This window comes from Oncorhynchus nerka, linkage group LG22, assembly GCF_034236695.1.
Source record: "Oncorhynchus nerka isolate Pitt River linkage group LG22, Oner_Uvic_2.0, whole genome shotgun sequence".
NCBI classification, from domain to species: domain Eukaryota; kingdom Metazoa; phylum Chordata; class Actinopteri; order Salmoniformes; family Salmonidae; genus Oncorhynchus; species Oncorhynchus nerka.
The window spans coordinates 47,208,206-47,231,245 of record NC_088417.1 but is presented as its reverse complement, the minus strand read 5'-3'; the positions used below and the strand labels follow the sequence as shown (position 1 = coordinate 47,231,245).

The 23,040-nt window shown below is 43.4% G+C and overlaps 1 protein-coding gene across 1 annotated transcript in view; it reads left to right on the top strand.

Annotated features, from left to right (window-relative positions):
• The window catches only part of LOC115105266 (serine/threonine-protein kinase 10-like), a 41,744-nt gene that overhangs the window by 2,731 nt on the left and 15,973 nt on the right, over positions 1-23,040 (top strand). Inside the window, exons 2-7 of the mRNA XM_029627069.2 lie at positions 10,013-10,177; positions 14,875-14,923; positions 15,563-15,712; positions 18,285-18,357; positions 19,116-19,310; positions 21,850-21,931. Of these exons, the coding sequence (XP_029482929.2) occupies positions 10,013-10,177; positions 14,875-14,923; positions 15,563-15,712; positions 18,285-18,357; positions 19,116-19,310; positions 21,850-21,931 (714 nt within the window). The remainder of the gene's footprint in view (positions 1-10,012; positions 10,178-14,874; positions 14,924-15,562; positions 15,713-18,284; positions 18,358-19,115; positions 19,311-21,849; positions 21,932-23,040) is intronic.

Here is a 23,040-nt window from a genome sequence, read left to right as displayed (position 1 = left end):
CTCCAGAACAAGACTCGTGACAAAAGTTAACCTACAAGTGCTGAGGGACGGGCAGTAGGGAGTTGCTGGATATGCACTGCTCACTTAACCTCTGGCGCCTCATCACTGTATCTTCATTTAGCATTTTGACCCTAGTCAAAACTAACTGCATTGATCATCCTGGAAGGTGCTTTTGTACCGATTGTGTTCACCAATATATTTAGAACTTTGCGAGAGATTGCTTTCTTTTGAAGGGCACCACACTCTGATTTCATACCCAATACAGACGGATCAACTCCTGTAGAGCTGTTGTACTAACTGGGCTCCATTTGGACCTCCCTAGGAGACCCCAATATTACCCTCCACTGTTTGCTTCATCCAAACCCAGATGGAGTTTGGGTTATGGGTTCATATTTAATCTGTGTCTTTTAGTCCTCACATTTTCCTGCCATGTCGCAATGTATCTGCTCGTGCCCAGTGTAGTACAGTGGGTGCCTTTGACTTAGGGGGCCAGTGGAAGAAGTGAGGCCCGACCAGAGTACAGTGCCCCCACTCATACCTTGTGAACAGGCATGTGAGAACACCATGTGGGATTTCACTGACGACACTGAAAGGAAAAATAACATGGAGCCACCCTAATAGAAATAAAGGATGCCTTCAGTTACCCCTACCACCAAAATACACCACCTTATGCTGCATGTAGGCCGATTTTTAACAGTGGCTATTGACTAAGCAGTTTTCTGTCCAGGGGATACTTTAAAATCTCTTCATGTCTCATACACTTTAGGACTCAGAATATAATTTAGTATACTAGAAGATATCTTTGGAATGTCAAGTTACAATGGAAACGACACTTTTCAATGAAGACTGAAACATGTGACAATACTGTCTCTACACTCTTCCCCTTGGCTAAATGTGTTTTCCAGTCCCCAGAAGTCTGGCTGTCCTGGAGTGCTTGGGGAGGAGTCAGTGCTCCTCACCTGGAGCAGTCAGGGTCAGGAGGAAAGCTCTGGGCCGGAGGGGTGATGGAAACATCCTATGTGGCCCTCGGGCTACTGACTAATCCGTCTGTGGGATGGGGCCTCGGGGCTCCATTCCACAGCCTGTCCAGACTAGACTTCGCCCCAAATGGTAACCTATTCCCTTTATAGGTCACTACTTTGGACCAGAGCCCATCAAAAGTAGTGCACGATATAGGGAATAGGTTACCATTTGGGACATATCAAGGGAGTTCAGGAAGCCACCAGATGACTCCCATAACTACAAGTCAATTATACCAGTATGGAGGACACTTCTGTTCACTGCTCCAGGGCCGGCAAGATCTAGTTCAAATGTTGGCTATAACAACTCCTTTTAGAACACCTGTGAAACAAATCAACTGTTTGCTTGGTCATTGCTGGTCACATGCTTCCTTTTTGATTCCAGTAATGTCTGGGAGAGTGTCAGTGTCAGTCTGGCTGGTCTCATGATCTGGGTTGGCTGTACACATCCGGGTGAACAACAGGGCTTTGTTGATATTCTCTCAGGTTGTCATGGGGGTATCACGGTTAGGTATCACTCTCAGGTTAATGTGCCCCATTGGCCTGTCACTGTCACCAGATGGTAAGGAGGACCTAGTAGTCAGTGTCACGCAGCAGTAGTTAACTTAAAGCTGCTCTTTGAACAGTATACATGTATCTGTATCTAGTCTGATGAACTAACCAGGAGGCGGGAGGCCTCGACTATCATTCTTAAAACGCACGTGTGCATCAACTTGTTCACTTATGAGACCAAAGATTTTCCAGGGCTACAGGTAGTCATGACGAGAGCAGAGTTGCGTAAATCTCCCCCACATGACTGCAATTGCTTAGATGGGAGAATGTCTCACTTCCTGCTGATCCCTGTGTCACAGCATGTTGTGTTTGCTGGTATGGCCGAAGCACAAGTGCCAATCGGTCCCTTTTACTTATTAATGGGACACGTGCTGCTGAGCAGGCTCCCTGGCAGCTGCTGCCTTGTACTGCGAGTTGCATTAGTTAGCGTAGCATTACCTGACGGTGCCATCCCAAATGGTACCCTTTTCCCTATATAATGCACTATGTAGGGTATAGGGTGCCATTTGGGACAGAGATCAATGGTTTTCCTATAATACAGGAGGCCTGCATGGTGAAAAAGCACATGTTTGTGCTCCAGGGCTGGTAATCTGTGGGGCCCAGCTGTGACCGGCCTGATAAGGATTCTCCTGTAGAGGCTTGTCCCCCATGACTCCCCAGCCCCCTGTCGGTATGTGGCAGGTTGCCTCAGTGGTGACTGTCTTGAGATGGAGTGTGGGCGAGGGAGGGATGTTTTGTGAGACTGAGAAAATCATGAGTTAACAAGTCATAACTGGTTTTGGAATACATTGAAACTAGCTTAAATCCGATTCGGAGCCTACTGTTAAAGCACAATACATGGTGTAACAGCAGTGCTTTGAAAAGTGATTGAACGTATGCCTTTTTGTGTAGTCTATCAAAGCACCATGTTTCACGTTTTTATCAAGATGGGTGACATTTTCTACACGAGTGACTGGTACCGTACTATGTTTTATCCAGTCAAACATCAGCAAAATGTACTCAACAGCTCCATGTTCAGAGCCCATCTTAAGAGATTTGCTGTGGTGAGTTCTTCACTGGGGTTTTGAGCCTGAAACCTTTCATAATTACCTCGCAGCGAAACTACCACATCCTGAAAGACGGGTTCAAAGTTTGAACTTCCCTGCTGCGTCCCCCGGCCATGTTGAACAACTCTCTGCAAATAAAGATACAGTAAGAGTTTAACCCTGTGTGTAATCCTCAGCCTATTTTTATTTAGCTATGCAAGTCAGTTAAGAACACATTTTTATTTACAATGTCGGCATACCGGGGAACAGTTTAGGGGCAGAATGACAGATTTTTACCTTGTCAGCTCTGGGATTCTATCCAGCAACCTTTCACTTACTGGTCCAACGCTCTAAACACTAGGCTACCTACCGCCCCAAAAATGTAAGACAATAAATCAAATGTTCCCAGTGGAAAGGCAGGTAGCCTAAATAACAGCACATCAGTGTCTACATACACAGCCAGCAGTGAAAGCTCCTGGAAGATTCCTAAGAGACGCTAATGATTATCCCCTCTAAAGCCAAAGCTTATTTGCAGAGGGCTTAGTGTACACTAACCCATCCCCTGGCTCTGTCTTCCTGCCTGCCATGTCTGTCTGCCCGGGGACTGATTTTGAGCTGTATGACCATTTGTGATCTCCCCTGACCTGTCCTTCTGACAACTGGGGACTAGAGCCAAGCATCCTGTGGAGACAAGAGACACATTTGGCATTAGTTCAAGAAGAAGATTGAGAGGAAGCGCATCGTATGCCACAGATTGCATCTGGACGTGACATCTGTGTTTCTCACAAATGCCCTCCTATTCCCTATGTACTGTCTGTAATATTATGTTCATCTTCTATATTCTGTTTACTTTGGCATCATTTACCAAATCAAATTCCGTCTATGTACACTACCGTTCAAAAGTTTGGGGTCACTTAGAAATGTCCTTGTTTTTGAAAGAATCACTTTTTGTCAGTTTTAAAATAACATCAAATCGATCAGAAATACAGTGTAGACATTGTTAATGTTGTAAATGACGGTTCTAGCTGGAAATAGCAGATTATTTTTGGAAGGAATATCTACTATCATTTTAAAAGGCTAATTGTTCATTAGAAAACCTTTTTGCAATTATGTTAGCACAGCTGAAAACTGTTGTACTGACTAAATAAGCAATACAACTGGCCTTTTAGACTAGTTGAGTATCTGGAGCATCAGCATTTGTAGGTTCAACTACAGGCTCAAAATGGTCAGAAACAAAACTTTCTTGAGCGTCTGCTAAATGACTTAAATGTAATGTAAATGTTCTGAAACTCATCAGTCTATTTTTGTTCTGATAAATAAAGGATATTCCATGCGAGAAATTGCCAAGAAACTGAAGATCTCGTACAACGCTGTGTACTACTCCCTTCACAGAACAGTGCAAACTGGCCCTAACCAGAATAGAAGGAAGAGTGGGAGGCCCCGGTGCACAACTGAGCAAGAGGTCAAGTACATTAGTGTCTAGTTTGAGAAACAGACGCCTCACAAGTCCTCAACTGGCAGCTTCATTAAATAGTACCTGCAAAACACCGGTCTCAACGTTAACAGTGAAAAGGCAACTCCGGGATGCTGGCTTTTTAGGCAGAGTTGCAAAGAAAAAGCTATATATCTCGAACTGGCCAATATAAATGAAATATTAAGATGGGCAAAATAACAGACACTGGACTGAGGAACTCTGCCTAGAAAGCCATCATCCCGGAGTTGCCTCTTCACTGTTGACATTGAGACTGGCGTTTTGCGGGTACTATTTAATGAAGCTGCCAGTTGAGGACTTGTGAGGTGTCTGTTTCTCAAACTAGACACACTAATGTACTTGTCCTCTCATGATCAATTATCCTTTTAAAATGATCAACTTGGATTAGCTAACAACGTGCCATTGAAACACAGGAGTGATGGTTGCTGATAATGGGCCTATGTAGATATTCCATAAAAAATATGCCGTTTACAGCTACAATAGTCATTTACAACATTATCAATGTCTACACTGTATTTCTGATCATTTATTTTTATGTGCTTTTCTTTCAAAAACAAGGGCATTTCTAAGTAACCCCAAACCTTTTGAATTGTAGTATAAATGTAGTTGGTGAATAAAGGTGATTCTGATTGCATTACTTTTGAACAGGGCCCTATGGGTATAGATGCATTTGGGACGCATTCTCTGTGCAGCAGCAACGTAACAGTAGCTTTTAACACTAATAAATAACTAGTTATCATTAGTATTAGTGTGTTCTTTATGTTCAATGGGACACATGCCTTTTGATCGTTATCACGTTCTTTGTGCTTTTGGAGAACTGAAGCCTAGTCCTACTCTGATCAATATAATGGGATGAAAGCCACTTAATTTGAGAGGCTTTTATTATCAAGCGACTGACAGTTAACACCTACATTAGCTAGACCTGATATGCAAGTCATTCAATAATCTAACACACAGCCCTAGTGCCCCCAGCCCAAAGCTGCTGGAGATGAAGAAAATACATTTTTGTCATAATGTCTCAGTCCTCTGTAGACTGAGGTCAAGATTTACTCGGCAGCCAAATGTTAACAATAATTCTAGACATCTTAACGGCAGGGCTAAGGTTAAGCACATACATTATCTTGAGACGGGATGGGATCTGTGTCCTGTCAGTGTGCGTGGCACTGTGTGCGCGCTGGCAGAGTGCATACTACAGTGTACCAGCAGACAGGCCCACGCCTCAGCACACCGCCCCATGCTTACTGTATGCTGATATCTGACACTATTGATTCAGCCTGGAGGTAATTGGCCCCAGGAGGCTGTGCCAGCAGCAGAGTGCAGAGACGCACCGCCCAGTGTGTCTGCTCCTCTCCTCTCACAGCCAGGTGTAGTAATCCGCACAGTCACTCCTCCAACTGGATCTCAGGCTTTCCCTGGCTTTATTTATGACCTCTATGTTCTATTTGAACAGACTATCTCCTTAAGTGTTTTAGCAGGATGATTTACTTTGGGGTGGGGTGGGAGGGGGCAGCAGTGTGTGTGTCTGCTCACAGCCATTTACCCAAAAGGCAGGAAACAATGGCTGATCCCTCGTTTAACTTCTTCAACCTCTGCCACTTCGTGGAGCATTGGTGTTGTTCTTTTGCAGGGAGAGGATGATAGACTTTTCTCATGGAGTGTCACAGATATGCAGGCAGAGGAGAGGGGCCAGTGTCAATCAGTTGTTATTGACATCCGTGGAAACGTTGGGCAAAACAAACCACTGATCAGTTGTTTTGTTCCCCAGTATAATGATTGAGTTAGGGAGCTCAGCTTTGGACTTCTTCGCTACGATAATGGGAGGGAGACTCGGTGGTGTGAGCCTGTTTTGCAGCCGTTTCCCGCTTCTTTTTTCTGTTCGTATAATTAGGTTAGTGTGATTTACACAGCTCTATCCTCAACCAGCACCTCTCCTCTCCCAGCATATTCCCTCCTCCAGTGGAGAGTCTCCAGGGCCTTGATGCCTTCCAGGAAGTCAGCGCTCCCTTGTGAGGCACAATGAGTGTGGGAGGGGGAGGGGGAGATCTTGGCTGTGAAGGCTTGTAAAGTGGGACTGGTAACATAATGTGGCGCCCTGTTACCTCCGATGGTGGGAGCAGAGCAAGTTCCTGATGGTGGTTTTGAAATGCAAATGCTCAGCGACGAATTGTCAGATATACTAGCATGTCTCTCTCTCCGGTCATATACCATATGCAAATATTAGGTTAGGTTTCCTGACCTTGTTACCTCACCAGGAAAAACATGTTTTAAAAAATCCCTGGACTTATTCCAGGTGTGATCATGTGTTCAGGAAACCTCAGGTCTGTAACTATGGTAGGCTAGTATCTCGATGCCTAACTGCAGTGTTTACCCATATGTTTTCCCACAGCCCCCTCAGGTATTGGACCCCACCAGGCTGTTCAGTCTGCAGCCTCACATCTCCAGGTCATTGGGAGGAGCTAAAGCCACACACAAACCCAAACTAACCTGGTGGGGGGTGGCACAATTTTATAACCCTTACAAATCCTATTTTCCCTTTACCCCATGACCTTATTAACTCTAACCCTAAACCAAATTGGAATCCTAACGCTAGTTCTACCTTAATCCCAATCCCCTAGAAATACAGCTTTTGACAATGAAAACGCCAGTCTCAACATCAACAGTGAAGAGGCGACTCCAGGATGCTGACCTTCTAGGCAGAGTTCCTCTATCTAGTGTCTGTTCTTTTGCTCATCTTAATATTTTCTTTTTATTGGCCAGTCTGAGATATGGCTTTTTCTTTGCAACTCTGCCTAGAAGGCCAGCATCCCGGAGTTGCCTCTTCACTGTTGAGACTGGTGTTTTTTGGGTACTATTTAATGAAGCTGCCGGTTGAGGACTTGCGAGGCATCTCTTGTACTTGTCATTTTGCTCAGTTGTGCACCGGGGCCTCCCATTCCTTCCTATTCTGGTTAGAGGCAGTTTGCGATGTTCTGTGAAGGGAATAGTACACAGCGCTGTACGAGATCTTCAGTTTCTTGGCAATTTCTCACATGGAAAAGACTTAATTTCTCAGAACAAGAATAGACTGACGTGTTTCAGAAGAAAGTGCTTTGTTTCTGGGCATTTTGAGCTTGTAATCGAACCCACAAATGCTGATGCTCCAGATACTCAACTAGCCTATAGAAGGCCAGTTTTATTGCTTATTTAATCAGAACAGCAGTTTTCAGCTGTGCTAACATAATTGCAAAAGGTTTATCTAATGATCAATTAGCCTTTTTTTTTTTTTAAAGTATAAACTTGGATTAGCTACACAAATTTGTACATGTACAAATTACCTCGACTAACCTGTACCCCCGCACATTGACTCTGTACCCCCTGTATATAACCTCTGTTTTCTTATGTAATTTAGTTTTTTACTTTATTTAGTAAATGTTTTAACTCTTTCTTGATCTGCATTGTTGGTTAAGGGCTTGTAAGTAAGCATTTCACGGTAAGGTAACACCTGTTGTATTCGGTGCATGTGACAAAAACTATTTGATGGTCAATGCAACAAGATGTTGATGACAATGATGCTGCTTGGCTTCTTAATATAATCACACTATTAGTTTATCTTACTGTCTGCAAACGGTTAGTTTGTCTTAGCAAGTTGTGGCAAAAATAAATTGTGTTATACGGAACCCAAACCGGCTGCGCACGTGCGCCATCGTGTGACATTGTGCATAAATGCATTTCGTCCACCCACACCAAACGCGATCACGACACCAGGTTAAAATATCAAAACAAACTCTGAACCAATTATATTAATTTGGGGATAGGTCGAAAAGCATTAAACATTTATGGCAATTTAGCTAGCTAGCTTGCACTTGCTAGCTAATTTGTCCTATTTAGCTAGCTCACTGTTGCTAGCTAATTTGTCCTGGGATATAAACATTGAGTTATATTTTACTTGAAATACACAATGTCCTCTACAATTAAACCACACACAAAACAATCAACCGAATCGTTTCTAGTCATCTCTCCTCCTTCCAGGCTTTTTCTTCTCTTGAGTTTATAATGTGGTTGGCAACTTTCATAAATTAGGTGCATTACCGTCACCAACCTCATTCGTCTTTCAGTCACCCACGTGGGTATAACCAATGAGGAGATGGAACGTGGGTTCCTGCTTCTATAAAACAATGAGGAGATGTGAGAGGCAGGACTTGCAGCGCGATCTGCGTCAAGTAGAACTGACTTCTGTTTCAGCCCTTGGCAACGCAGATACTTGTTGGCGGGCAGGCAATAATTTAATAACATGTATGTCTGTCTAAATTTATTCTGTTAATCGCTAGTTAACTGTGAGTCAGATAGTAGCTAGCTAATAATTTCCGGATACCAGTGATGGTGTAGGCTTAAATCAGTATGTTTGTGCAACAGTATCTTCCAAATAAGAGGAATAGGCAAAACATGAATATGTTAGCTACATGAATTAGCTAAGAGAACATTTAATCTAGCCAAAGGTTATAGGGTCCCTGAGGAAACATTGACCAACACTTTGGTTCCTACCCTGTCACAATAAAGCATCCCTTGCTTTTACATTCATTGTCATGTCAAACAACACTTTATTCAAGGTGCCCATTATATTCCAACTATAGAATTAGAATAATCATTCTATCTCTGACTACAAGAGTTCACCCAAGTGCTTTGATCTAAATCGCAAGTCAAATTGCAATATTTGCTAAATAAAATTAAACATTTTTTGGGGGGGCCCTATGTTGTGTAGAGTTGCACAGAAAATGCACAGTTGTATACTGTTGGATTGAAAGGTATCAATCAATTAGAATGGAGAAAGCCCCATTTCTTTTTTTAAAAATAGCTTACAATTTATTTGTTGCCTTCCTTTTGGTCAATCACTACTCAAAGTAAATGTCAAACTTTTTATTATTCAAAAACCATGAAATACTTCCATACCGTCAAAAAGAATGATATATTTTGGTCATATTGCCCAGCCCTACATTTACCCCTCATTCTCAGAACTATAACTATGACACAAAAACATATACTTTCCTTCTAGTTATGTGCTCACCACTGACTCACCCTCCTGTTTTGATGCTTGTTTATCATTCTGTTGGGGACATGTACAATCTGTTTTGTGTTTAACCAATGTGTAGTGCCATTTTCAATGTGGATGGGCTGGCTGGCAACAGTGGTTCCTCCTCCGCAGCTCTTATAGGGTGTGGAGTTTCCTTTCCTGTTGTGCTTTTTAAAGTGCGGTTAAGTAACATGTTAATTAGACTCTCGTGTTTGTCAGAGAATTGACTCTCCTAGGGCTTTGATTGGGTTCTCTTCTCATGAGAAAGACTTGCGCACTCTTGAGAAATTCACTGAGTGGGCAGGGCCAAGATATGGTTTTGAAGTCCGATCGTTACTGTCAACTGTTTCCAGTATATTATTGATGTGAAGTGTAATAAACATATATTTTAAGAAAATTGAATTAATTTAGCAATTTATGACGGTCTCATGACGTATTCAATACCTTTTTTTTCAATTGTAGTCACATACATTCGTAATTCACTTCTGTGTTTTCTAAACAAGGTGTTTTTGACAAGTTTAATTTCCTTCCTAACACCCCCACTAGTTCGCCACACTGCCGGCCCTCACCTATGATGTTTCTTAGTATTAACCAATATAAAATTCACTGTCCTTGTATAGCCTGTTGAAACAACCCCCTTGTGCAGAAATAATTTGTGTACTACCTGTGTGCTTGCCTTATGCTATTTTACCAGTGTCTCAATAGATAATAACTCCTGTTAAGAATGAATCTCAAAATTCATATATGTTATGGCAATTTGAGAAGGCCCATTGACTGAATCTAGGCTTCTGAATGGCTCTATCCTCCATCACATGACAATCTTCTCCCCATTTTTTTTTTTTAGTGTTATGTAAATGTTGACTCGTTTGTCTTCTAGGCCAAGAATAAGGAGACTGGAGCGCTGGCTGCAGCCAAAGTCATTGAGACGAAGACTGAGGAGGAGCTGGAGGATTACATGGTGGAGATAGATATCCTGGCCAAGTGTGACCACCGCTACATCGTCAAGCTGTTGGACGCCTTCTACCATGATGCCAAGCTCTGGGTAAGAACGCAGGGGCCAACAGTGGGCCAGAACTGGGCCGTGTGGAGTTTGTTCTGTTGTTACCCAACTCAATGGTTTAATCCCCTCCATAGCCCACTATTACAGAAATAGATTCTGGTCTGACCTGATGGTGAACCCTATAGGTTACTAGGAGGATCAAGCTAGATCTTTCAGTTCCTCCCTTTTTGTAGGGTCCACTTTATTTGAGCTTTCCCCTGCTTTCTTATTATTGAATAGACGGCATGTTTTGCACAAGTGACCTTATTATGAGCCGATAGAAATGGCAGCTCTGCTTCTAGCTCCTAAGCAACTGCAGTATTATTTTGTGTGTGTGTTTCTTACAATTTTAGCTCAATGTTTTATGCACTATTCCATGCAGACGGAAATAACTTTGGGATATCAGTGGCGGTAACTCACCAGCCTTCCGAATTGGCTATTTTAGCCCTATTTGGTCAAAAAACGTCTTCTGTATACCACCCCTACCTTGTCACAACACAACTGATGGTCTCAAACGCATTAAGAAGGAAAGGAATTCCACAAATGAACTTTTTAAAAGGCACACCTGTTATTGAAATGCATTCCAGGTGACTACCTCATGAAGCTAGGTGCGAGAATGCCAAGAGTGTGCAAAACTGTCATCAAGGCAAAGGGTGGCTATTTGAAGAATCTCAAATATAAAATATATTTTGAGTCGTTTAACACTTTTGGTTACGACACATTCCATATGTGTTATATCATAGTTTGATGTCGCCACAATTATTCTACAATGTAGAAAATAGTCAAAAAAGAAACCCATGAATGAACACACTTTGTCTCGGTCTCTGTGTCAAAAGTTTTAGAACACCTGCTCATTTAACGTTTTTTCTCAGATCTATCTCTCTCGATATATCTATCTATCTATATCTCACTTGTTTTGGTAATGTGCGTATGTAGGTTGTTTTTGGTCGCAGGTTCAGGAATGACATAAGAATTGCAACATTAACCTGGAGCTAATGCCGCAAATAGCACTGCTGGGTGATTTTGAAAAGTCTGAGCTGAAGGGTGGGACTAAAATGAACAACAAAATGAACTAATATACTGTCTGTAAAATGTGTATATAGTATGTAGAAGCCTAAGTATTGTTGTCCATTAGTTTACTCCAATTAGGGGAGGGATGATGGGGGTTAGGTGAAAATAGTTTTAAAAAATTACCCAGAAATGGGCGATTGGATATTATGCAGATAATTACATTTGATAGATTGTGGCTTCTATCTGCAATATTAAAGCTGAACTACCCCCTAAAAATATATATATTTCAAAAAAGAATTGGAGGTGTAGATGACGCATAAATAGAACTGTCGTACTTGGATATCATTACAAAAGAAGCATGTTCTAGTTTTAGACTCTCCCTCGCCACTCTCTCTACAGTGTCATAACAACTCATACATTTCTGGGTGTGGATGAGGCATTCGATCATAAAACCTCCACACAAACACTGGCACCACAAACTGAGAGCCTCTCCCTGGCTAAGGGCCAGTGCTGAGGGGATGACTAAAGATGTGTGATCCCTGGAGCATGCCACTCTGCCTGGGCGGGATGTCTCTGCTGACGACATGCTGCAGACTGAACCAGCGGTTGGGCTGTGTGCCTCAAACCCCCCTTTTTCAGCTGGCGAGCAGGGGTGGCACATTCCGCTGCCCACCCACTCTGCTCTGTAGAGAGGGAGAGAAGGCTGTTTGTTCTAGTTTGAGAACAACCCGCTCTCCAGTGTGAGAAATAGGGGGCCTTATAACATCGGGCTGCCACTGACTGCTGACATTAACACGCATGACTGCAGCCAGCCAGCCATGATAATGCTTTCATCTGGAAATCATCCCATGGTAAACCAATAAATCTCTATTAACGGGTGTTAACAGATGGGCATCGTGTTCAGCTGCCAGGGCCAACATAAATCCCTGCTGCAGAGTCTGGGTGTCATCCGTGTGCGTGTATAGTCTATACCTCCTCTGTCCCTCCTTGAGGCTCCGTCTTGACGAGGAGAGGGCTCTCCGCGTAAAGGAATGCTGCAGTGTTCTGTTGTTACCAATCAGAGGCAGAACAAGTCCATTAAACAGGAGGTGAATGATGTCAGTGTAGGTTCCTTGTTCTTGAGTCTTTCCCCCGCACAGCTTCACTCCGTGTACGGTAAATCTGTCGTTATCGACTTGTTCACTTTATCTCACTCCCACTTTTCCACCTACAGTACAACGTTGCATGGAGCACTGTGTTGTCTATCTTACTGTTCCCCTTCCGTTCTGAATCACTCCTGAGGGAAGTGTTATGTACCCATCTGTCACTGAAGCGATACTCATTTTCCATGGTGTCACAACGCATAATACTGCTGATTTTGAACATGATGGAGAAGGCATGGTGGTCATTTTAAATACAAGTGACACACTATTTAATACCCAGGAGATTCGTTAAATGAGGTTGTAAATCGGTGTCGGTGGACAGTTGAATAAACTTAAGTCAATGTTTCCTAGGTGCTGCCTCACAAGTAAACTGGCTATGTCTAATAGTGTTTGCAGGTCCACACGCCAGTATCGGCTCAACTTAACTTGCCCGACTGAGCAGTGGCAGGAATTCAAAAAGGGCTTAGCCAGTGAAACTACATCTTTTAACAGCCATTAATTAACCCATTTCTCTCCAAAAGAAACAAAAGGAGGTGGATTATCACATATCGCTATAGAACATCTGGGAATATTGCTCAATGTCCTTTTCACGGAACCCATAACACAGCCCTCTCAAAGACTTGGTGGTTGTGTACAGCGAATGTCTACCCTCTTAGCTCTATTGGGCTGTACGCCGGATGTATTTTGTGGCTGCCTACGCCAGGCTCTGTTGACGAAGCTGTGTGAGTAGGTGGTGGAAGAATGCGGTATGTACAATTTATTTGCGTTTTTGTATGTACGTACATGTGCAGCCCATACAGGCTGTAGATATGACCAGTTGGATCACCAGTGCAACATTGCTCACGTCATGAGGAAACAATCCCTCAAAAGGGGGGGGGGGGCAAGTTACCGACCTAGCAGCAATAGATAGTCATCATTAAATTCCCCTAAAAATGACCTGGTGTGACACGTAAATCTGACTAAGCCTTTAGGTGTTCGCCGCCGCCTTAATCCTATGTACAGTACATGGCTTGTCATCCACATCGGAAGGATTTGTTGACGGGTGGATTGGCAGGGATTCAGAAAGCTGACCTCACAAAACCTATTTTTAATATCATAAGAGGCCCTTGTTTTACTGTGGCGACATGGGCACCTCCCTCGGCGTGAAGGTTGGTACACCATCCCCAGCTGTGTGTGTGTCTAGATGTACGGTAACAAGCCACCGTTTTGTCCTCCATTTTGTTCAGTACGAAACTCCTCCACCCTGTCCAGCAGGGTTTGCCAATGCTTTGATAATGGTGTCATAGCATAGGGGCGAGTGAATGGGTTGGAGAGGGCATTTTGTGTTGTGTTAAAACAAGACGTACATCTGTGTTTGCCCAATCAGCATGGAATTATGTCACCGTGAGATCACAGGGCAGGTATGCATGCTATTGAGCTGTCACAAGCCTTCTGAGTGCCCAAGACCAAACCCATTGCTTGCACGCGCACACACACCACTTTGAACGTTTTAGTGCCTCTCTGAACTCCTGGCTGTAGGTTAATGTACCACAGTGACCCTCTAGAATTGTGGAATTTTATTAAAACACTTTATACTCTGGCTTTGTGATGGGCCCCCCGTTGACTTGCATAAGTAGCTTTTGAAAGTACAGTGTGGAGGGACTTGTGTGTGTGTGAGAGGAGGAAACAAGGATTACGTTTTTGGCAGCTGGATTAAGTCTCTCCGACAGTACATTTTTCAGACTTGTTTTCAGTGGGCCCTTTCCCTCTTGCTGTTTCACCTCAGCAGTGTTGGTATTTGGTTTATGTGTCTTGGAAGGCTGTGGAGTTAGTGACCCTCACATCCATCGCTAAACACACCGATCGTAGTCCTGTCCTGCACAGCCACAGTGTGTTCCGCCTTCATTGACACGAGGCCGTGCAGAGTGTTTGAGAAGGCTTTCGCCACAGGTGTCAGAGAATGGAGTGTACAACTAGAAAGGGAGATGTTGGTTTCTCTCCTGTTCTCTCCTGTCGCCCGTCTGCTGACATGTCTAAGTGCTGTCTTTTTATTAGACAGATCGACTGGGTTCTAAGAGGCCTCACTTCCCAGAACTCTTGTCTGTCTGTCTCCCCCTCTTCTCTTGAGTTCAAATCTTCCCCCAGGGTGATACAAGACCTGTTCTCTGCTGCACCTCAGTGATGTTGAAAACAGTTAGGCCACCTGTCACTTCTTCTGTGGACCTTCCCTCTTGTCTCCTCTCAGCCCCCTCTTTTTTTCTTTACACCTTGTCCTGTTCTTTGGGAGTCTTTAAAAAAAAATGTAATACATTTTTTATTTATTTTATTTATGCAATCACAGTTCAAGTTAAACACAATGAGGTTCTAACGTCTCCCTTTTGACATTGTGATGTTGATAGTTCTGTAGAAAATTGTGTTTTCACATTCCATATGGAATCCCTCCACCCTGTTAGGATGTTTTGTATGTTTGCATTTCCGGAGAAGTTTTTGTGTTCCATTGGAATTTCCTGAAAAGAAACTGTAAATCACAATGCTGGCTGTTTTTTTTTTTCCTTTTCCTCCTCACAGATCATGATCGAGTTCTGCCCTGGAGGAGCCGTAGACGCTACTATGTTAGGTGAGGAGACATGCACTACTGTAGGCCGGGGTAGTCCTTTATAGGTGTGCACTCTATAATATGTGCTCTGTCCCTTGGAACACTGTTTTCCTAAACTCCCCGCCTCTCCCGTTTTGTGTTCCACATTCCGTACCTGCGGCCGTAGCTACGACTGCCACGGAACTGTTGCTCTTAAGGATATTGCTTTTATTATGAAAGGATTAGCGAACGGGGCCAAGTGATGTCTCGTTGTGATGAGTCTGCCATTGTAGCAAGGTACTAGGGGCCGACCGAGACCCACACACTGTGGGAAATACCCCTGCGCTGCTTATCCTTTGATAATCCAGCTCCTCATACAGCAGTTGTTGTCCCCAAATACAACTCACTAAACACGGAGAGGGAAAAAGTCCTGTTTTAGCATGTAAATGTATTATCAGAGCCAATTTACGTTCTCTTACAGCTTGTACTGGCAGCAGCTCCATCTGCCTCATGGGAAATACTTTGGTGTCTCAACGAACCCACCTTGCCTTTTTTTAGAGGGACTTTGGTTCTCAGTTAGTTGTTGAGTTGTACCATTTTCTTGTTCTGGTCAAATCTTGGCCATTAGCCATTGATGTCAGTTTCCCCTAACCTGTGTCCTCCCCTCTCTCTGGTCTGCAGAGCTGGACCGGGGCCTGATGGAACCTCAGATTCAGGTGATCTGCAGACAGACGCTGGAGGCCCTGGTCTACCTCCACAGCATCAAGATCATCCACAGAGACTTGAAGGCCGGGAACATCCTCCTCACCCTGGAGGGAGACATCAAGCTAGGTGAGACCATCTTCTCCCTCCACAATGTTTTACTCATATAATGTACTCCTCTTCTAGAACACTGAGACCTCCTCTAGTTTCCAGAATATTAGAACCATTTGTCTTCTCATTGGATCTTCTAGATTCCACAGCATCTAGCCATCCTTAATCTTCCTCTATGCCCATTTCCTATCAAGTGTCCATCCCACAGACCAGGGCTGTTATCGACCTTAATCAAAAATGATTTTGAATAATACTCCAATAAGCAACAGTCGTCTCATTGGACAGTGTGTAATCAAATCAAATGTATTTATATAGCCCTTCGTACATCAGCTGATATCTCAAAGTGCTGTACAGAAACCCAGCCTAAAACCCCAAACCGCAAGCAATGCAGGTGTAGAAGCATGGTTTCCCTAGAAAGGCCAAAACCTAGGAAGAAACCTAGAGAGGAACCAGGTTATGTGGGGTGGCCAGTCCTCTTCTGGCTGTGCCGGGTGGAGATTATAACAGAACATGGCCAAGATGTTCAAATGTTCATAAATGACCAGCATGGTCAAATAATACTAATCACAGGCAGAACAGTTGAAACTGGAGCAGCAGCACGGCCAGGTGGACTGGGGCAGCAAGGAGTCATCATGTCAGGTAGTCCTGAGGCATGGTCCTAGGGCTCAGGTCCTCCGAGAGAGAGAAAGAAAGAGAGAATTAGAGAGAGCACACTTAAATTCACACAGGACACCGGATAGGACAGGAGAAGTACTCCAGATATAACAAACTGACCCTAGCCCCCGACACACAAACTACTGCAGCATAAATACTGGAGGCTGAGACAGGAGGGGTCAGGAGACACTGTGGCCCCATCCGATGACACCCCTGGACAGGGCCAAACAGGAAGGATATAACCCCACCCACTTTGCCAAAGCACAGCCCCCACACCACTAGAGGAATATCTTCAACCACCAACTTACCATCCTGAGACTAGGCCGAGTATAGCCCACAAAGATCTCCGCCACGGCACAACCCAAGGGGGAGCACCAACCCAGACAGGAAGATCACATCAACCCACTCAAGTGACGCACCCCTCCTAGGGACGGTATGAAAGAGCCCTAGTAAGCCAGTGACTCAGCCCCTGTAATAGGGTTAGAGGCAGAGAATCCCAGTGGAAAGAGGGGAACCAATGACGTTGTCTTTGGGGTTATCTTGTTGGTCAGCAAGAGCGGGGTGGGAATGTTTACATGAATGTTGTGAACGCACAACCAACCCACTTAGAAGAAATCATTCCCTGAGACCTCTCCGAAGCATAAAATGTGAGAAGTGTGGGAAAACGGCGTTCTGACAAGTTTTTTTTCTGCTAAATGTGATTTGTTGCTAGTATTCTGTTGATTTTCAGCATTCCTGAAATTCTTTGTGCTGAGGATTTGGGTCAAAACGGTTGATATCAGATTTTTGTTGAAGCACCACTTGCCTAACAATAACCCTGCTTTGTGGAGCCTACAGTATAATAGCTTTTATAAATGTCAATTGGAGAGAAACTGAGGAGCAGGATACGGAACTGTACTGTACTCTACAGGGCTGCCCGATAACTAAGAAACCTCTGTGGACTCCCCTTTTCAGCTTCTTTTTGACCAGGCCTCGGCATGGGCCTCGGCCCCGTTCAGAAACTTTGTGCAGTCTGACTGATCCTTCATGTTACAAGGCCCTCTTCAATGCCCTTAAATATTTCCACAAGCAGAGACACCAGAACTTTAATTTATTGACTGGGAGTTGCCTCTGGAGGCATTAAGTCTCAGTCCAGTCGGTCTCAGAAAAACCCCTGTTGCTGCTTAACAGAGAGCTTTTTAACAACAAGTTATCCAAATACGGCCGACATGTACAGCACACTTCTGACGTGTCATACGGAGCTAGTCTGTTATGCGTTTTTCCTTTTAAGTTTTTTGTTCCACAGATTTTGACCATTTTAGATTTGTTCGTCGGGTGGGAGACCCATGGTATGTATTTAATCACACAGATGGGGAAAGTTATTGAATATTTTGCTTCTAGTTTATAGGGTATTCCCATTCATCTTTCATTGAAAAGTCATTGGCCCCTAAAAAAATTCCTCAAGGTTTAACAGGAAACTGACACCATGTCTTGGGAAATTTGGGATATTGTGCCTGTTCAGTAAATTGAATTTCAGCTCTGCGTCTCCCCTCAATGATGTCATGGCAGTTTACGCTGTGGAAACAAATATGATGCTTAAACGTGACATCGGGAGTGTATGATAGGAAGACTAGTCTGCTCTGTGATGGATTTGATATTATGTTTATACTGGTCACAATAAACAATGTGGTTGTCTTTTCAATATTTTATCGAACAAAAGCTATGCGTGTGAAGGAAATAGATGCGTGGCTCCATTGGAAGCCCGTCTCTAATAAGCGCCGGTTGTGTTCTGTGATTTTGAAGGAAATAAGCGCCCGGGCTATTAATTATTTTAGGGTATTCCTCCCCCTAAAGAAGATATCAGGTTATAACACTGGCCCATTAATCATTCTCTTTACCAAGAAATTGAATTAAAACGTCTTCTTTTTTTTAACAACACTTTTCTTTGTACTTGCAGCGGATTTTGGGGTGTCAGCGAAAAATACCAAAACCCTACAAAGAAGGGACTCTTTCATAGGAACACCATACTGGTAAGTACTGGTACATACACATGAAAACCGAGTAATGTAAATGGGTGCCTGCCACTGTGTGTGTCCCAAATGGCCCCTTATTCCCTTTTTAAAGAGCACCACTTTTGACCAGGGGCCATGGGTGCCATTTGAGCACACAGTGTTTAATGGAATTATGGTGGTACTGCATGACGAAGTAAAGAACATCCTTCATACTATCCACGACGCCTTGTTGTACCAGTTGTATGCCCTGCTTGATATCATAAGAGCATTCCGTACAGTAGTGCTCAGTCGTTATGGTTTGATCGTAAAACCTTTTACAAGGCTCTTGTGAAAGCTGATATGTGTTGTTGTGGTTCTGGACCTTGTGCTCTGACTGGTCCTCCGATCATGGTCAGGTTGAAGTTAACTATTGACCAGAACAGGTCTCCTCCGAGGCAATGACTGTCATCTGAAATGGCCTCTCAGTCAACCTGCCCAGGTGTTGCCCACTGTTCACTAGCTTCATAAATGAGTAACAGATGCAATTTCACTCTATGTATTTTACAGTGAATGTGAAGCCAAGCAGTATCCTATTTCTGAAGATGATGTAATATGGCACTTTTGATCGTAGGCAAACACTGGATAGGCCTCTGGTATTGAAGTTTATAGGCCTACTCTTCACTTGGTCTGTAAACATAGCTGAATCCAAAGTGCGTTGACATGTCAAACACAAAATATACATGTGCACAAGATTTGGCATTTAGAGGCTAACCATTTTGTGCTATATTGTATTCTAGGATGGCTCCGGAGGTGGTGATGTGTGAGACTATGAAGGACGCTCCATATGACTACAAGGCTGACATCTGGTCCCTTGGTATCACCCTGATCGAGCTGGCGCAGATCGAGCCCCCGCACCACGAACTCAACCCCATGAGGGTCCTGCTGAAGATAGCCAAGTCTGAGCCCCCTACCCTGGAGCAGCCCAACAAGTGGTGAGACCCAGGGGGGGGGGGGGGGGGGGGGGTGATGATGTATAGGTCCAAACCCTAGGCCAAAGCCAGTGAAGATAGGACTTTGAGTGTGCATAGCTGTGGCTTTTCTAATCCGTTTGAGGCGGCGCGTTCCATCGCTCAGTAGATGCAAGAGCTTGGGCCTATACTCGCTAGGTGCCAAGAGCTATGCTCCAGATGGGAAGAGCATTCCTAGTGAAAGCTTTATTTTTCTAAGGAAATCTAGTGCCTTCAGAAAGTATTCACACCCCTTGACTTTTTCCACATTTATGACCTGTTTCAAGAAGCTAGGTGTATGTTGCACATTACTACTTCACAGGAGAGGCATTTCAACGCTTTATTATTATTTGTATTTTTTTTAATCAAAAGGCATTTTTTGGCCAGAAATGCCTTGTAAAACATGTGAACTTCCATATCAAACTTTTATGCCATCTGTAAATACGAATACAATTATTCAATTCCGAGCCTAGTTGGTTTAGCCACTGAAAAAGACAGGAATCTTCCCACTAGCCATGACTGGCTGAGGATAATGAATGGGCTGGACATATCGAGAGATGAGTTCGGTATTGTTCTTCCATGTCTATAACATGAGCTGCTCAGTATGTGTAAATAATCATTGATACCTCAGCTTTTTTGAAAGATATAATGTTAGCCATAGAGAACTGACAAAGTGTTGCTACTGCCCTCAAAGATCAGTGGGATGGACAAACGTTACTTTCTGCACATGGTTGTGACTGCAGTGACTTGACACAACAACGGGCCAAACAAGCTGTAGCTAGCTACAAACCAAATGGAAAAGACACGCTGCCGTGACGCATTCATCCATGTATACGGCTAAGAGTCTAGCTACATTTTCAGATAGATCTTTCTAATTTTGTCAATCATTGCAAGTTAAAGCATACTGTTAGCTAGCTAGCTGGCTCGCTAGTTAATGTTATGTGTATGATCAGTGTAGTAATATTATTTGTATCTCAGAAGGCCATTTGCATTGCTTGTTATAGTTTAATGTTAACTAGCTAGCTAACATTGAACCTTTTTGGTTAGCTTTAGCTACCTGCATATTCATACTCAAGCATTTCATGAATGGTGGCTAGCTATGCCACTCCGTTTGTACTGTAGCTATGGGTTGGGATTGTGGATCATTGTTTAGCTAGCTACATGTCTAAACAAAAGACTCGACTTTGCAAGAGAATGATTACATGACCCATCAAGTTAGCCAGGTGTGTCTAGGGGTGAATACGGCCATCATATTTCATGAACATGTGTACATGTCTAGACAATAGTGATCCAACCACATAGCTAGATGGGGGGTGGTTATAGACTTTTTCAGTGTCTGAGTAAGCATGATATTATAAAATATGTATACAATATCTTTATATGGACACGTTCAAAGTCAGATTAGGATCTAGTCCAAGGACTAGATAGTGTATTTTTACCTGGTTAAAGGTTAAAAGGGTGTGAACAATGCTGAATGGGTGTAGACGAAGAGCTCTCCAGTAGCTGTAGCAAAACATTCAACGGCCATTTTCTCAAAAGTGGAGTTACAAGTTTATCAACTTTCAAAGCAGAATTACTTTCCCATTGTTCCTCAACTGCAGTGTACGATTTACCATTTTCTAGTCTCTACTTTTATCCAAAAAACATGATTTGAAATTTTGCTACATAGGACCGAATCCAGGTGGTGGGTCAAATATTGTTACAGTGGGATTAAAATGGATTTAATTGTCTTTCTTTTTCTGTCAACACTCTACACAAGTGGTCTTGATTTAGATAATTATGCAGATAATTATACAGTGATTACAGTTGTCTTTCTGGGTAAGCTTCCAAGGGTTTTCCGCACCTAGTTTGTGTAACATTTGCCCATTTATATTATTATAAGCTCTATCAAATTGGTTGTTGATCATTGCTAGACAAAAATTTTCAGATCTTGCCATAGATTTTCAAGCAGATTTAAGTCGATGTTGCTGAGTAACAGTTTTAACTGTCTTCTTGGTGAGCAAATCATGCATATTTGGCCTTGTGTTTTAGGTTATTGTCCTGCTGAAAGGTGAATTCATCTCCCAGTGTCTGGTGGAAAGCAGACTGAACCAGGTTTTCCTCTAGGATTTTGACTGTGCTTAGCTCCATTCCCTTTATTTTTTTTCTCCTGAAAAAACTCCCCAGTCCTTATGGATTACAAATACACCCATAGCATGACGCAGCCACCACTATGCTTGCAAATATGGAGAGTGATACTCCGTAATATGTTGTATTGGATTTGCCCCAAGCAGTTTTTGTCCTGGATACAAAGTGTAATTTGCCATTTTTTTCGGGCAGTATCACTTTAGAACCTTGTTGCAAACAGGATGCATATTTTTTGAATATTTGTTTAATGGATTAACTATATCACAGCCATTAAACTCTGAGCCTGTTCCGTTACAGCCTCAGATTGTCAAGATGTTGTGTAGTGAAAATACCACCACCATATCTCCTCCTTTCTGTCTTCCTTTGATAAATGTTCCCGGATTTCTGTGTGTTTAAGGTCACAGGAGTTTAAGGATTTCCTGAAAAAGTCGTTGGATAAGAATCCGGAGAGTCGGCCAAACGCAGCCCAGCTCCTGGAGGTAAGATGGTCACACTATACTCTAGCTCGGCCTCTTTGATGTATGAGGACGGTTTTCCCTTATCTCATTCTTCACAGGTCCACGTTCTAATCACCCCCAAACATCAGCTTTTTCAGACATGAGGATTAGGGAGATGATACAATGGGCAACTGAGCAGTAACATACAGAGGGCATCTGGGAGATGGAGGGAGAAAGAGAGCGAGAGAGCACAAGGAAAGAAAAGAGATGAGGCGTCTATTAAAATGCAGGACCCACTACTTCCTGTCTGGGTTTGAAAGCAAGGGGCGATTGCTAGCAATTTGTATTACTGTTGCCAGTGAATGGCACTTTGGGATTTTTTTTTCCTCCATATTCTCTCCACCCCTGGACAATTACAGGGGCCGAGTATCCTGGCCAAAAGCCTGCTGGGAGTTTTTAAAGAGCACCGGAGAGAGACAGGAGTGGTCACGTTCGGTGCCACACTGTAGGTTTTGATCTCTATCATATACCACGGCTGTTTTTAACCCCAGTGAGATGGCGTTGATGGGAATGAGACGCCATGAACAGCTGCCAACAGCACCCGCTGTGGCTTATTGGCATGCATTGTGACACGGGGAGGAGGCCTTGGGGGTTACTTGGTCTGTGGATCACTCATTGATTGAGATTGCTGGAAATCTCATCGTTAGAAGTCAGTTTATTTACATCAATTATTCCAGTCAACACTTGGACGGTGTCCATGTGTGATATGTCTGTCCCCTGACACGTACTGAGTTTAGTCAATGGGACTGTAGCTCTCCTGTCTCCTATGTCATGTCCATGGCCACCTCATCCCATGTGGGGGAATGTTGTATACATGTTGTCTACACAACCACATGATGAAGTATCATGATTCACCACAGCTGTGAACATTGGTCCCTAACTACAGATTTAGGATCAGATTGCCCAAGCCCAAGTCCCAACGTTAACCATTAGGAGGAACAAACGATAACTTACCCTGGACCAGGGGTTAAGAATAACATCACCCAACTCCAACCATTCTGTGCCTCTACCTCTCTGAAGCCGGCCATGTGGTTCACATTGAAGCATTTCGGACCAGCCATCCAGACCAGACCAGCCCCACCCTTGCAAAC